This window comes from Carcharodon carcharias, chromosome 10 (assembly GCF_017639515.1).
Source record: "Carcharodon carcharias isolate sCarCar2 chromosome 10, sCarCar2.pri, whole genome shotgun sequence".
NCBI classification, from domain to species: domain Eukaryota; kingdom Metazoa; phylum Chordata; class Chondrichthyes; order Lamniformes; family Lamnidae; genus Carcharodon; species Carcharodon carcharias.
Genome location: NC_054476.1, coordinates 149,451,286 through 149,464,523, shown reverse-complemented (window position 1 = coordinate 149,464,523; position 13,238 = coordinate 149,451,286). Strand labels below are relative to the sequence as shown.

At 41.4% G+C, this 13,238-nt stretch overlaps 1 protein-coding gene across 7 annotated transcripts in view; it reads left to right on the top strand.

The window, feature by feature from the left end:
- Positions 1 to 13,238, top strand: part of trim37 (tripartite motif containing 37) — an 82,260-nt gene that overhangs the window by 64,169 nt on the left and 4,853 nt on the right. For 4 of the 7 annotated variants that reach the window (XM_041197901.1, XM_041197905.1, XM_041197904.1 and 1 more), the window contains 5 exons: positions 319 to 505; positions 1,495 to 1,610; positions 4,826 to 4,975; positions 6,938 to 6,995; positions 9,498 to 12,483. In XM_041197901.1, coding sequence (XP_041053835.1) covers positions 319 to 505; positions 1,495 to 1,610; positions 4,826 to 4,975; positions 6,938 to 6,995; position 9,498 — 512 coding nt within the window. In that variant the 3' untranslated portion in view covers positions 9,499 to 12,483. The other 3 variants (XR_005944244.1, XR_005944243.1, XM_041197902.1) reach the window with 3 other exon arrangements.

Below are 13,238 nucleotides of genomic sequence, written 5' to 3'. Positions count from 1 at the left end.
TTCTGCTACTGCCTGACAAAGTAAGCCTGTACGTATGTACACAACAACTAATGTAGTGAACTTTTTTTTGTCAAGAAGCCCAAGTAGGCAATTAACAAGATTTTTAAAAATTCATTTATGGAATGTGGGCATCTCTGGCTAGGCCAGTATTTATTGCCCATCCCTAATTGCCCTTGAGAAGGTGGTAGTGAACTGCCTCCTTGAACCGCTGCAGTCCAAGTGGTGCAGGGATTGCATATAGTCGTCAAAATCTACTCATAAACACCTGAAAATCAGATTTTCTTATAAAACATTGCCAATTCTCTTTTATTAATGTAGGATTATCGAAGCCCAGCAGTAGACAAGGATCTCCACATTCTGTAACTAAGCCGAATGACTCAGAGGCTCCATCAATCTGTAAGGCTGATGACAGAGCTTTTACTGTTACTGCATCTGACCAATTCAGTAGCTCAACACTGAATGGATTAGCGTCACTGGAAATGACACGGAAAGTTGCCACTTTAGGGTGAGTGTACATAAAGTGTGTATTTAAACCTTTCTCTTCCTGTGCACAAGAGTTGCAAGAAATCTCCTTTGTGTCTTCCCCGACGCTGCTGTTGAGCCATTTGTTTGATTATTCCACTCAAAATAGGGGAAGTAATTGGCTTTGACCTATATCCACAAGTTTAAAAATTTCCTGTGTGGGATATAATGTCCATAATTTCCAGCAGGACAAGAGTCATTCTTTGTGAGAGAGCAGAATTTGAATTTATTACCATTAATTATTTTTGAACATACACAAAGTTCCCAAAAGCAGCAAATGAGACAAATGAACGGATAATTTGCTTTTAGTGGTAATTATAAGGGTAATGATGCTCAGAACATCGAGAACTCCCTACTCTTTGAATGATACTGTTTTGAATTCTAATATCCATGCAAGCTAATGCATTTTGTTTAATGTTTCATTTAAAAGCGACACCTCTGACAATGCAGCATTTCTTCAGTATTGTCGGGCTAGATTACTTGCTCAAGTCCTAGTCTGGAGTTTGAACTCTACCTTTTGACCCAGAGACAAAAATACTACTGAGGCAAGCTGACAGTGAATTCTGTGTATTACTGCCATGATTTTTTGTTCCTTATCATTTCTAGCTCCTATTTATGGTAATATATAGATAGGCTTTTGACTAATAGTCTGTAACACGACATTCACATTTTGCCATCCAATAAAAAGCCTTTTCAAAAGTAAGCATTAGTGAAGTAGTTTGATGTTCAAAGTAAAATAAAGATTAAAGGCACTCATGGTATCGTTTTTAAAGTCAATGCAGTAGTTGAACCATCAGGATTCGATTCCAAAATGTGTACCATCAAGCTGAATAAGTACCTCTTATCTGACTGCCAACCCATTATAATAATGGTTTTAGACAAATTGAGTTGATAAGTATAGCATTTGAGGGAAATTGCTTGTGTTTAATTTGAAGACCTTTATTAACCTCTCGTACTCTGTGCTTGCTCCAGGTCAGTGGCCCCATGCTGTTTCATTGATAACCAGCAACACTCCGACTCCGAGAATGCAGGCATTGTAGGAACATGTATTTCACCTCTTGAGGGTACATCGGGCAGACCAGAAGAAGGTAAATTCTTATCTCTCAGCACTTTTGAAGTTTTAGTTACATTGCTGGGACATGGGAGCTGAAAACGCCACTGCTGTGCCTCAGTGAACTTATTAAGTTAGATGCTGTGGAAATGAGGCATTCAGTTTGGCCAGCCTAATGTAACTTACTGTTTCATTCATTGCACAAACCAATAGGAAGCATGTACTAGGATAGTTTCACTGCTAGTGCACATTCCACTGTATGAATTCAAAGCTTCTCTTTACACTAGCTTGTAAGCCTGCCTGTGCCAAGACAATTGATTTTAAAAATGTTTGGTTCTGTTTTATTTTCTTGCACTTGCAGTATTTTAAGTGCAGTGGAAAAATAGTCCCATTTGTAGAGGCACCACTGAAAAGCAGCTTCAGCTGTGCTTATTCCATGGAAACCAGCTCCAAGTTAGATATCCAGCAATGAACGTCATCACCTACCAAAGCTGCCGTACATCTATGCTATGACATGAGTCTACCCTTCACACTGGTGAATAGTAGATGCACTGTGCATAGAGTGATACACAGAACTACATATTACATCGAATTTTTTTTTTTGTTCATGAGATGTGGTTGTCACTGGTTAGGCCAGCGTTTACTGCCCATCCCTAATTGCCCTTGAGAAGGTGGAGGTGAGCTGCCGCCTTAAACTGCTGTAGTTCGTGTATTGTAGGAACCACCCAGAGTGCTGTTAGGAAGGGACATTACAACAAGGCTGCGTTATTTGGCCCACTCAGAACATATCTTATGTTTATCCCCAAAGTGAACACTGGCCCTAATTCTGCGTGTCATCCCTGTTTCCATATCACTTTTTTTTTCAATCGCTTATTCTTTAAATATTTGACATCTCTCCATCATGGGACCTGCAACGACTTTCGGCGGGACTGGCAGATCCCAACCATTAACTCTGCTTGAATCTCCACTAATTCCAGTCATTCGTTCCACAGCTTAGCAATCCTCTTGATAAATAAAAGTTTCTCCTCTCTCCTTGTCCTAAATCACATTTAATCTTCTCTTCACATCTCCTGGACTTCTCAATCACTGGAAACAATCTATTTCTATCATCTCTTTCCTGTTTCTCTTGGTAGAGTAGGCACTGAGAGATTGTTTCTGCTGGCTGGGGGATCTGGAACATGGGGGCGCAATCTCGGGATAAGGGATCAATCATTTAGAACTGAGATTAGGAGAAATTTCTTCACTCAAAGGTTTGTGAATCTTGGGAATTCTCCACCCCGGAGAGCTGTAGATGCTCCATCATTGGGCTGGAAGGGACAGATTTTGGGGGTCTCTGGGAATTAAGGGATAAAGGGAGCAGGGGGGACAATGGAGTTTAAACCCAAGATCAGTCATGATCGTATTGAATGGCGGAGTAGGCTTGACAGGTTGTGATCTACTCCTATCTTATGTCAGTCACCTCTAAGTCACCAAGCAACCTGCTCTGCTCTAACAAAAACAACCCCATTTTTTTCAAATCATGTCTTCATATTTGTAATGCCTTGTACCAGGTAGCACCCTAATGAATCTGTGTTCTATCCTTTCTGTTACTTCAACAATCTTCCTATAGTGTGGAGCCCAAAACAGAACACGGATCTCCCACAGTGGCCTTAATAGGATTTTATATCAATTCGGTATTAAATTGTGATTTTTATAACTTGATATATCATTACCTTTTTTAAATGGCCTTCTCCATTTGAGCAATTATGTTTAAATCTGAATACCCAGATCCCCCTCTTCTGCATTTCACCCATTTAAAGCCATAATTGTTGTTTTGATTTTCGTTTTACTAAAATGTAGCACCCGCAACCACTACATTGAATTGTATGAGCCATTTTTTTACTCATTCCACTACCTTATCAATATTTCTTTGCAACTCCCTTTTTTCCTCAGTTATTTACTACACCACCTATTTTAATATCATCTGTTAATTTGAGCATTAGCTTCATATCCAACTCATTGTACACAGTGAACCGAAGCAATCCCAAAACACAACATTGTGGTTTACCGCTATTCATTATCAACCACTCTGAGAAACTGTCCTATTCATAGTCATACTCCCTCTTTCCTCCCTTTTTTTTAATGCAGTTTGCTATCCTCCCCCTAATTTTGTACTTTAACCTTCTCCAATAGTCTCCCCTGTCATACCAAGAGAGGACTCATGAAAGTCCATGTACATTACATCGACTGTATTTCCTTCATCCACCTTATGGTTATTTGAGCAAGTGACATATTAGGTTTGAGAAGCATAATCATCCTTTCTGAAATCCAAGTGGACTGCTTCGAATTATTTATTCTTTTATCTAGACCTAACTTCATCTTTAAAGATTCCAAAACTAACTATCAAGTAATTGCCCACGCTAATACTGCCCCCCCTTTTTAAAATGGGTATATCATTGTCTATTCCTCAGTCCTCTGGAACACATCCGTTTTTGCTGCCCGATTACACTGACTTTATCTAAAATTCTGCACATTGTAACATCACTGTCGTGTCATATGGTGGGTTTCTGCATTTGAAGAAACCAGAATGCCATTATACGCAGCTGGTAATCTTGGTTAGCATGGCTGAAGTTATCCAAAGCACCTTGTGTATGCCAGGAAAATGCTGTCATTGTGGGAATGCCATCACCTCATGGATTGCAGTGGTTCAAGGAGGAGATCCACAACAAACAAACAAATGCAACCTTGCTAATGTGTCCTTGTCCCAAAAGCAAATTTAAATAATGTTTTGATATCTTTAATTTCTCCTTGTCCTTTACGCAGATAGTTTAGTTGGTAGAGCATCAGGCTTTTAATCGTGATGATTCAGGGCCTTGTTCATGTCTGGGCAGTGCTTTTTTTTCAATGCAGAAGTGACAGACATCCTGGGCACAGACATCATCGTCTCCTGAGACAGATGGACGCCTAACTCAGTCAACAGAGTGCACAGAGACTGGGCAATGAATTCCAAGGAGTCCTTATCTCTAATAATAGTGATCAAAAGCCTAAGTGATAGATACACTGTGCAGTGTCACAATTATGTAAGATGGCCATGTTTAGAAACCTTCCTGTCGTGTGCAAGAGAACTTTAAGTAACCTTGTAATTCCCACTAGTCACCATATAACCTACTCCTGATCCTTGTTTTACATTATGTCTTGTATATACAATGCTTGCTCGTGTACAGGTGGAAAGTGTCTGTCAACGCTCAGCTTAACCTGGAGTTCTCTTTACAGTTGCTTCGCGTCAGAAGAAAGTCCTTCATTTGCTGCCTGGTATGAGCAGTGACAGTGAGAGTGAGTGTGAAACTGAGATTGAAGAGCAAGAAGGAAATGTGTCTATGGACCACGTGACTCATAACTTTGCTACTCAGAGTCCTGGAGAAGGTATGAATCTAGATCTTCATTCCTGGGTGGGTGCTGTCAGTAATTTTTTTTTGTTTGTTTTCAAGTTGTCCACCATTGGTAAACTTTTTAAAGCCATAATTGGAAGAATTTTTGGAAAATTTGCATACAAATTTAAAAGGAAGCTGGATTAATGCTGAGCTAAAAACTAACTGTTGGAAGTGCATAGTAGATCAGCTAGTAAAAAGAAACGATGGCAGACTATGGCATTTTGGATGTGTGCCATTCATTGGAACTGGGTCAGATGCAGGATATAACCCCAAAACATGATTAAGTCCTGGTGAACCTCAAAGACTAGGTATCTTTTTTATTCTTTCATGGGGTTTGGGTATCGCTGGCAAGGCCAGTATTTGTTGCCCACCTCTAACTGCCCTTCAACTGAGTGACTTTCTGGGCCATTTCAGAGGGCAGTTAAGAATCAACCATTTTGCTGTTGGTCTGGGGTCACAAGTAGGCCAGACCAGGTGAGGATGGCAGATTACCTTCCCCAAAGGGTGTTAGTGAACCAGGGTCACTACTGCTGATACTAGCTTTATATTCCACATATTGTAGCTAATATTATTAACTGAATTTAAATTCCATCAGCTGCTGTGGTGGGATTTGAACCCATGTCACCCGAGCTTTTGCCTGGGCTTCTAGATTACTAGTTCAGTGACTTTGCTACTTGGCCGCCATCTCCCCATAACTTGGTCCTATTTGCACTTGGCTTTCTTGCTTGTTACTTTGTCCTGTTGGAATTTTTTTTGTTCTTGGAGGTTTGGAAAGTATTGTTTTCGCTGGTGTTTGCCTCATTGGATAAAGCCTAAGTTTGCAGGCTGCAAAGGCAGAATGTTTGCATACCCTTACATTAGACCAGAATGGATTGACTTTCAGAAATTCTCACCACTCACACTACCATTCCACGCTTAGTATTGTTTTAACAATGCAGTGGGCTGTTTCAGACAACTTTCTCCTTTGTTCCTCTTTCTTTACCAAATTATCCAATGAAACTGCAGAGTCGTGGAGGTTCACCATTTGATCTTTGGTCATGCTATGAAACGCTTTCAGTTAGGGAGGGAAGGGGCCATTTACTAGGGGTCCTACCAGTTGCTCTTGATATTCTAGACCATGGTTTGTGCTCCAGAATATTGATTCACTGGACCCTGTTTGGAAGTGTGAATGAATTCTGGGTGAGGGCAGGATTGGTATCAGTTTGTAATGCATCCCACCTCTTGCACTCAAAAGGCTTAGTGATGTTCACTGCGAAGCTTCACAAATGATTAACAGCACTTGGACAAAGTTAAAATGACACTTGATACCTGTAGGACCCTAAGCATTTAATGCCTTCGTAGGTTGAAGGGGGGAAAATAAAATTTGTGAAGAAGGTTAGGCAACAAAAGGAGGATTATATTAAGAATTTCTGCAATAGTCCATTGGGCTACTGTATGTATCGCTGTTTATCAGGAAGGATAGTATGAGCGGAGGGAAAATCCAAGTTGACCCGCCCAACTCTGATGGGGAGCAGCTGCCATTGAGAGCTGTAGGCAATACTGGTGGGAGAGGGAGTATGGCTGACCTAAAGAGAGAGGACTGAGTGAGAAAGGGAATTTAATTCCTGACTATTACACAAAATGCTGAAAGTGTGGTGTTACCACATTTAACAAGGGTTAACATCTTTACTGCTACTGGTCCTCCTGGTCTGCCTGACGCAGGCACGACAGACCAGCCTCTTTCTGCACTGTAACTTTTCTATGGTTCAATGGTTGAGTAACAGGAGTCTTTGGCAGTGACCTTGGATTGCTCCCCAAGGGATGTATCTCCAACCAGCCAGTTTAACAGCCTTGCAAACCTCAAACCACAGGAGAGTTTATGACCCACGTCCCTCAGTGGCAGCCTGATAAATGATGAATTTGATGTCTACAAAGGAAGATTAAAATCTATACAATGTATGTTTTGTTTTTTAAGCAGGTGATTTGGGTAATTCTGGAAGCACCAATTTTGTCAATGGAGAAACAAAAGAGTGGTAAGTGAACAGAAGCTTTCTGTGTTCACTTTGAGCTCCTTCATGTATCATGCCCAACAGAATCCAATATACTGGAAAAATTGCCCCCTCCCACCCCACACATTTTACAAACTCCCAGTTGTTTAGCTTCCTGTCACCATGGTCTAGTCTTTGATCACCACTCACCGCGATACTTCACTCAGTCACACCCACACCTTCTTTGATGCCCTTGTCTCCAGTAAAACCCTTACTCTCTCTCACCCTGGTCATTCCACTTGGTAGGATCCCATTTTTGTATTCTTAAGCTTAAGGAACATGAAATTGAATGTTCTTTCAGCCAGATTTGACTGGACTATCCAAACACTATTGGGCCTCACTCTGAAACTACCAAAACCGCTACCTGTTCACTACTCCAAGATCATCCTGGAACGCAAATATTAGTCCCTTTTTCCCACCCTATCAATAGTCTTAACCGCCCCCCCCCCCACCCCTCTGCCCTGCATTTTCATCTCCAGCAATGAGTGCAAGGAGTTCATGGGCTTCTTTGTCACTTAAGATTGAGACCATCCATTCTGCTATATCCTCCCCTTCCCTTTTTTGGTAAAATGGTGAGCAGTCCATTTCTCTTCCTGTCCCACCATGCAAGGTGATATTGTTAATGATTCCCTTTCTGATTCTCTGTGCCATCATTCCCCTCCTCAAAAAAACAGTTCAGAGAAGCTCACTCACCTGATTCCTTGGGTGGGGTGGCCCATTGTATGAGGAAAGGTTGGACAGGCTGGACCTGTATCCATTGGAGCTTGGAAGAATGAGAGGTGATCTTATTGAAATGCATATTATCCTGAGGGGTCTTGACAGGGTTGATGCTGAAAGGATGTTTCCACTTGTGGGAGAGATTGGAACTAGGGGACACAGTTTAAGTACGGGGTGTCCCATTTAAGACGGAGATGAGAAGAAATTTTTTCGAGGGTTGTGAGTCTTTGGAACTCTCTTCCCTGAAATGTGGTGGAGGCAGTGGTAGATAGATTCTTGCCTAACAAGGGAGTCATAGGTTATCAGGGGTAGGCGGGGGTACGGAGTTGAGGCCACATTGAGATCAGCCATATCTTATTGAGTGGTGGAACAGGTTCGAGGGGCCAAATGGCCTATTCTTGCTCCTATGTTCATATGTAATTAGTCATAAACAACACTAACCTGGCTCCAATTCTCAATCTCTCTGGAATCTTTTACACAGTGGATCACACCATTCTCCACAAACAATTCTCCATGTACAGCTCAGTGGGAGTCTTGGACAATGCTTTTGTTCCCTCCAGATTTAACAACATTGCTGTCTGCTGATAACCCGTCTTTTACATCTGAAACTCTGCTATCCATTTCTTAATTCACACCCAGTTCCACTGTTCAGTCACAGCCAGTGAATCTGTTACAATGCCTTCTCTTCCTACCTCAGGTAGCACTGGAGTCCTCCAAGGATCTATCCTTTGCCCCTCCTGTTTCTCATCTACATGCTACCCCTTGGTGACTTCATTCAAAAATACACCAGGCTGTACATGTACACTGACGACATCCATCCCGCATCTCACCATCACTCTATCAACTCCTCCACTAACTTTGTATTTTCCGGTTTATCCAATACTGGATGAGCCTAAATTTCCTTCATTTAAATATTGGGAAAGTCAACGCCCTTGCTACAAATTCCATTCACCAGTCCCTGGTGTAACTGAACCAGACTGTTCATGATCTTTGACGTCCTTTTTGACCACAAGCTGAGCTTACAACCCCATAGCCTCTCCATTACCAACCGCTGACTTCTTCTCGAATAGCATCCACCTCCTCCTCTGCCTCATTCCATCTGATGCTGAAACCCTCATTCCTGCTTTTATCATAGCCTCACTAGGTGTTGCTCCCCTGGCTGGCCTCTCACCTTCCACCCTCTACAAATTTGAGCTCATTCAAAGTCCTTCTGCCCATATCCTAACTCGCACCAAGTTCTGTTCATCCATTGTCTCTGTGCTTGCTGACCTGCATTGGCCCCTGGTCTAGCAACGCCTGTCTCTTTAAAGTTCTCATCCTTGTTTTCTAATCTCTCCTTGCTCTCTGCTGCTTTTTTTTGTGTGCATGTAAACTTGAACTGTTATATGGCAAAAATGTATTTCCTTCTAAAATATGTTGAATATTTAGGTCTAATAAATTGCCCGGTGGAGTTTGAGACACCTGCTGGGAGTTGTTCATTGTGCTGAATATGGACTCTCCGCTGTTAGTGCTCAGCTTGGGCAAATAGTAATTAGTGACTGTGCTCTTTGTAATGGTGGTTGAGTACCTCTGAGCACAGAGTTGGGATCTGCAGAACATGACTTAACCAGGGGAGGCCTGATACTCCCTTGCAGAGGAGAGAGGAAATCAGAGGTTGAATTATTACAGTAGTATCAAGTTAGAGGATTGCAATGGTAGAGCCTCTTCAACTGGACAGAGGGAAATCTGAACAATTAAATATTTACCATTGATTTTTTTTTCTCTCCACAGATCATGTGGGATTTGTCAATGGAAGATATTTTTATCCAAATTTCAGTGAAAGCATGGAAGAGAATGCTGAAGGAATTTGCCCATCTGTTAATAAGTAGGATAAAGGAAATAACCTGTAACATCCCATGTGACGCTAATGTTTGTCTTTCTCATGCACTACACCAGCTGTATGTTGATGCAGCAAGATCCCAGTAAACTTTTGCACTGATGGATTTTTATTTTCTTCCGTCATTAATGGATCAGAGTTAGTTACACAGCCATTCCGGTGGGCAGTCCAAATCCGAGGCTGAATGTTCCCTTCAAAGATGGTGGGGGCTGCAACTGAGCATCCTTCCTACCACAAGCCATTCATAAAACAGGCCTTCCAGAATGTGTTTTAGGATTTAAGCTGCATCTTCTGAACAAACCCACTTGCTCAAAAATGGTTTAACAATAAATGACAAGTGTGCATTGCAGCAATCCACATGTGAGCAAGATCTCCAAAAATGCAGTGGGAGAGGATGAGGTCATCTAATTGAAGCCACTTTCCAAACATACTTGACACCAGCAATTGGTCAGTTATATGTTAAAAACCACTTAAACTGTAAACTGTCACTTTGAAGTAGCCCAGCAAATGATTCCTGGCATTAACATTCTGAACATGGGTTATTGGTGTTCTCACTGCCGTGGCCTCTCTCATGACTGATCCGTGAGCTGACCATTCCGAGTATTCTATCTTGAGCAAGTCAGAGCGATCTGCTTCCTATCTTTCGTAAAACGTCTATTTGTTCAACTGTTGGTAGGATGGGTTCTTTTTTTTTTTGTAAGTGGGTGGGTGTTCCTTGTAAATCAATTACTTTCTGCCCCAACTCCCATTATTTGGCCAGAACAGCAGGCAGGCAATTTAATGCCAGACCTCTGCCACATTATTGGCAAACAATGACCCTTCCTTCCATGTAGGCATCTGGCCTTTCCCCAGCAGGGTGAATGGCTGAGGTTGGGATGTTGCCATGTGGGGAATGGGGGTGCATTGCCCTTACTCAAGAGTGCCAGTGTGCCTCTTGAGAGTGTTTTTTATGTTTGTTTAGAGATTGTAAAATATCCTGTCTATGTGGACTAACTGACTAATAAACCCAACTAATAAAGCAATAGGTAGGTATTATTGGTTGATACAAGTTGCTCTCATGCATGCATGCAGTGACTCAAAGACCACATTAGATTTGTGATGAGGGACCTTCACAGTGAAGGGTTGTATTTTCCCTGTCCTTCATGCAATGGACACAGAATGGAATGATCGGTCAAACAAATACTAATTTGCTCATACTAGTAAATTTGAATTATGCATGTCTAGACTTTTTGCTTTGTCTTTTAACCTAATGTGTATTTTAGCAAAATTACCTGAACACTGTAGTGCCATTGTGCTTAATTACTGTTAGGTGCCTGTATTCAAACTAGCCATGCTTAACTGCTAGTCCATTGACCCTTCTGCATAGCTAAAGTCACACTGTAGCTCTGATTTAAGTGAGCAGCAGCTACTGTTGTCCTCATTGACGTGGTTATGATCATAGAAATGTGGCCCTGATGCATGATGATACTGTATGTAAAGTACTTCTGAGCATGAATTCTCTTACGGTTTGACACCATTGTACCCCCAGGTCAGATTGTTCAACACCACCTGGCCAGGTGGTTAGGAGCACTATAGAAGCAATGAACTCCAGGTGTCTTCAAAGCTAAAACTGAACATAATTATCAGAGTTGGAGTGCAACTGTAAAGCATTCCAGTTTACTTATACCCAATTGTCAGTTACGGATTTCTAGGTTAAGGATGGTCTAAGATTCCAACAAAATGACTTCACGTTAATTTATTTTCCATCTAAATACTGTTATTTATTTATTCTATCTCTTGCTACAGCGACTCTGTACGACCCACGAATGTACACTTCTCTGTCAAATGCTTTCCTTACGTCAGGCTCAACAGGCAATCATTTTGTAGTTTTGCTTTTTGTTATGTAGATGTACCTCAGTAGTGCAAACCGCTGTCTTCCTCTGGGAATTCTCCAGAGATTTGTAGCTGGATTCTCAAAGCTGCTAGTTAAAGAGCTGGTGCTGTTCTGTCGGGAGAAATCTTTACATAAATTCTGAGGTGTTGTGCATGTGTTAGATGTCTCCCCCACCCCAATCTTTCTTCATAATAACAGCACTTATGAATTGTATTATTGAATTGTTCTCTAAGAGTGAGGAACATCTGTGGAGTTTTATTCCAATGTCTCTTGTAGATTTTAATTGTGCCAAAGTGAAGCAATTCCATATTGCTGAAAATGAAATAATGGTTGCTGAAATAAGCAAGTATTTCCAGCATTTTCTGTCGAATCAGGCAGCATGTGTGAACAAAAGACTTAGAGGGGTCAAGGACCCCCACACAGAACCATCTCTGTTCACTGACCTGCTTGGGTATTGTCTGACTTTTTAAAATTTGGTTTCCAATGTTTCCCTTGTTGAATGGCAATGAGTGGAGTGGCTGATGATTGACATGATTTACCCTGGACGCAGACTCTTTACTGTAATTCTACCACTTACCCCGCACCTTCCCCCCAAAAGAACCCTGTGTTATGCTTTAGCTCTGTCTAACATTTAAGTTCACTTTTTTTTAAACACATTTTGGGATCGTAGTTTCTGTGAATGTTTTCAGTGCTGTGCTTTGAGGGGGCTTCCGATTGAGTGAGCTTACAATTTGGGCAACAACTCCTTTGTAAATCATTGCTGGCAGTCTAACCCATGTAGTGGGCAGCTGATTACCAATGTACAGCCCTGAACTCCTGTTTCTGCGATGCATGGCGACATCCTGTCTGAATGTGATGTACCTTGTACTGTGAAGTACAGTTTAGAAAAGCTGTGGTTTATTTGTAATGTGTATTCAGTGTTTGCTTTTTAAATACTGTCTCCATTGTGTTTACATGATCACATTTCTGCACTTTTTTTGTTAATAAAACTGAAAGATATAAACTTTTTTCCAGGGCTTGCTTCCTCTGAACAGCTAAGGATGGAGTTTTAACAAGATTGAGTTTTCAGTTTGGAGCACTTTCTTCAGAGATGCAAAAAAAAGGATTTTGGCAGGTTTTACAATCTGCCAAAATGGACAGCAGGTATAAATGTTTTTAGCAAAGGACGATTTGCATTTATTTACTGCTTGTCACTTGAGAACTACTTAAAGTGCCTCACATAATGCATGCTACGTCTTGAGTATATTTGTAAGTGAAGCTGCCATATTGCACAGGGAGATCCCATAACAATGAAGTAGACAAGAATAGAAACCTGACCCAAAGACATTTTGTGTGTGAAGCCTCATTTGAGGATGCAAGGCATGGGCAAATTTGGCAATGGGTGCAGTGGGAAAGGAGCAGAAGGCCAGTTACTTGTTCAGGCTTCTAGAAGCTTTGGGTTGTTACAAACCCTTCACTTGTGTTGTTTGATGAAATCTATACCAATTTGTTTAGAAATGTGTTGGTCCACAAATGTTATTCTATTAATGGCCACGAGTCTTGATTGGTTAGAAATTCTCAAGCGCTCCCTAGTTGAGAGTTGAGAAAGGAATGATATTCCAGTTCCCGGTTTACAGATAAATTCACCAACCTGCACAGATGATTTCTTAAAGGACTGAGGTAATTTGCCTAAACATTGACCTTTAATAGAGGGGGGATTAGAGCCATTTCTCCAGCCATTCCAAAAGCTGAAGCACTGCGGGTCACTCTGCTGTCAGATGTT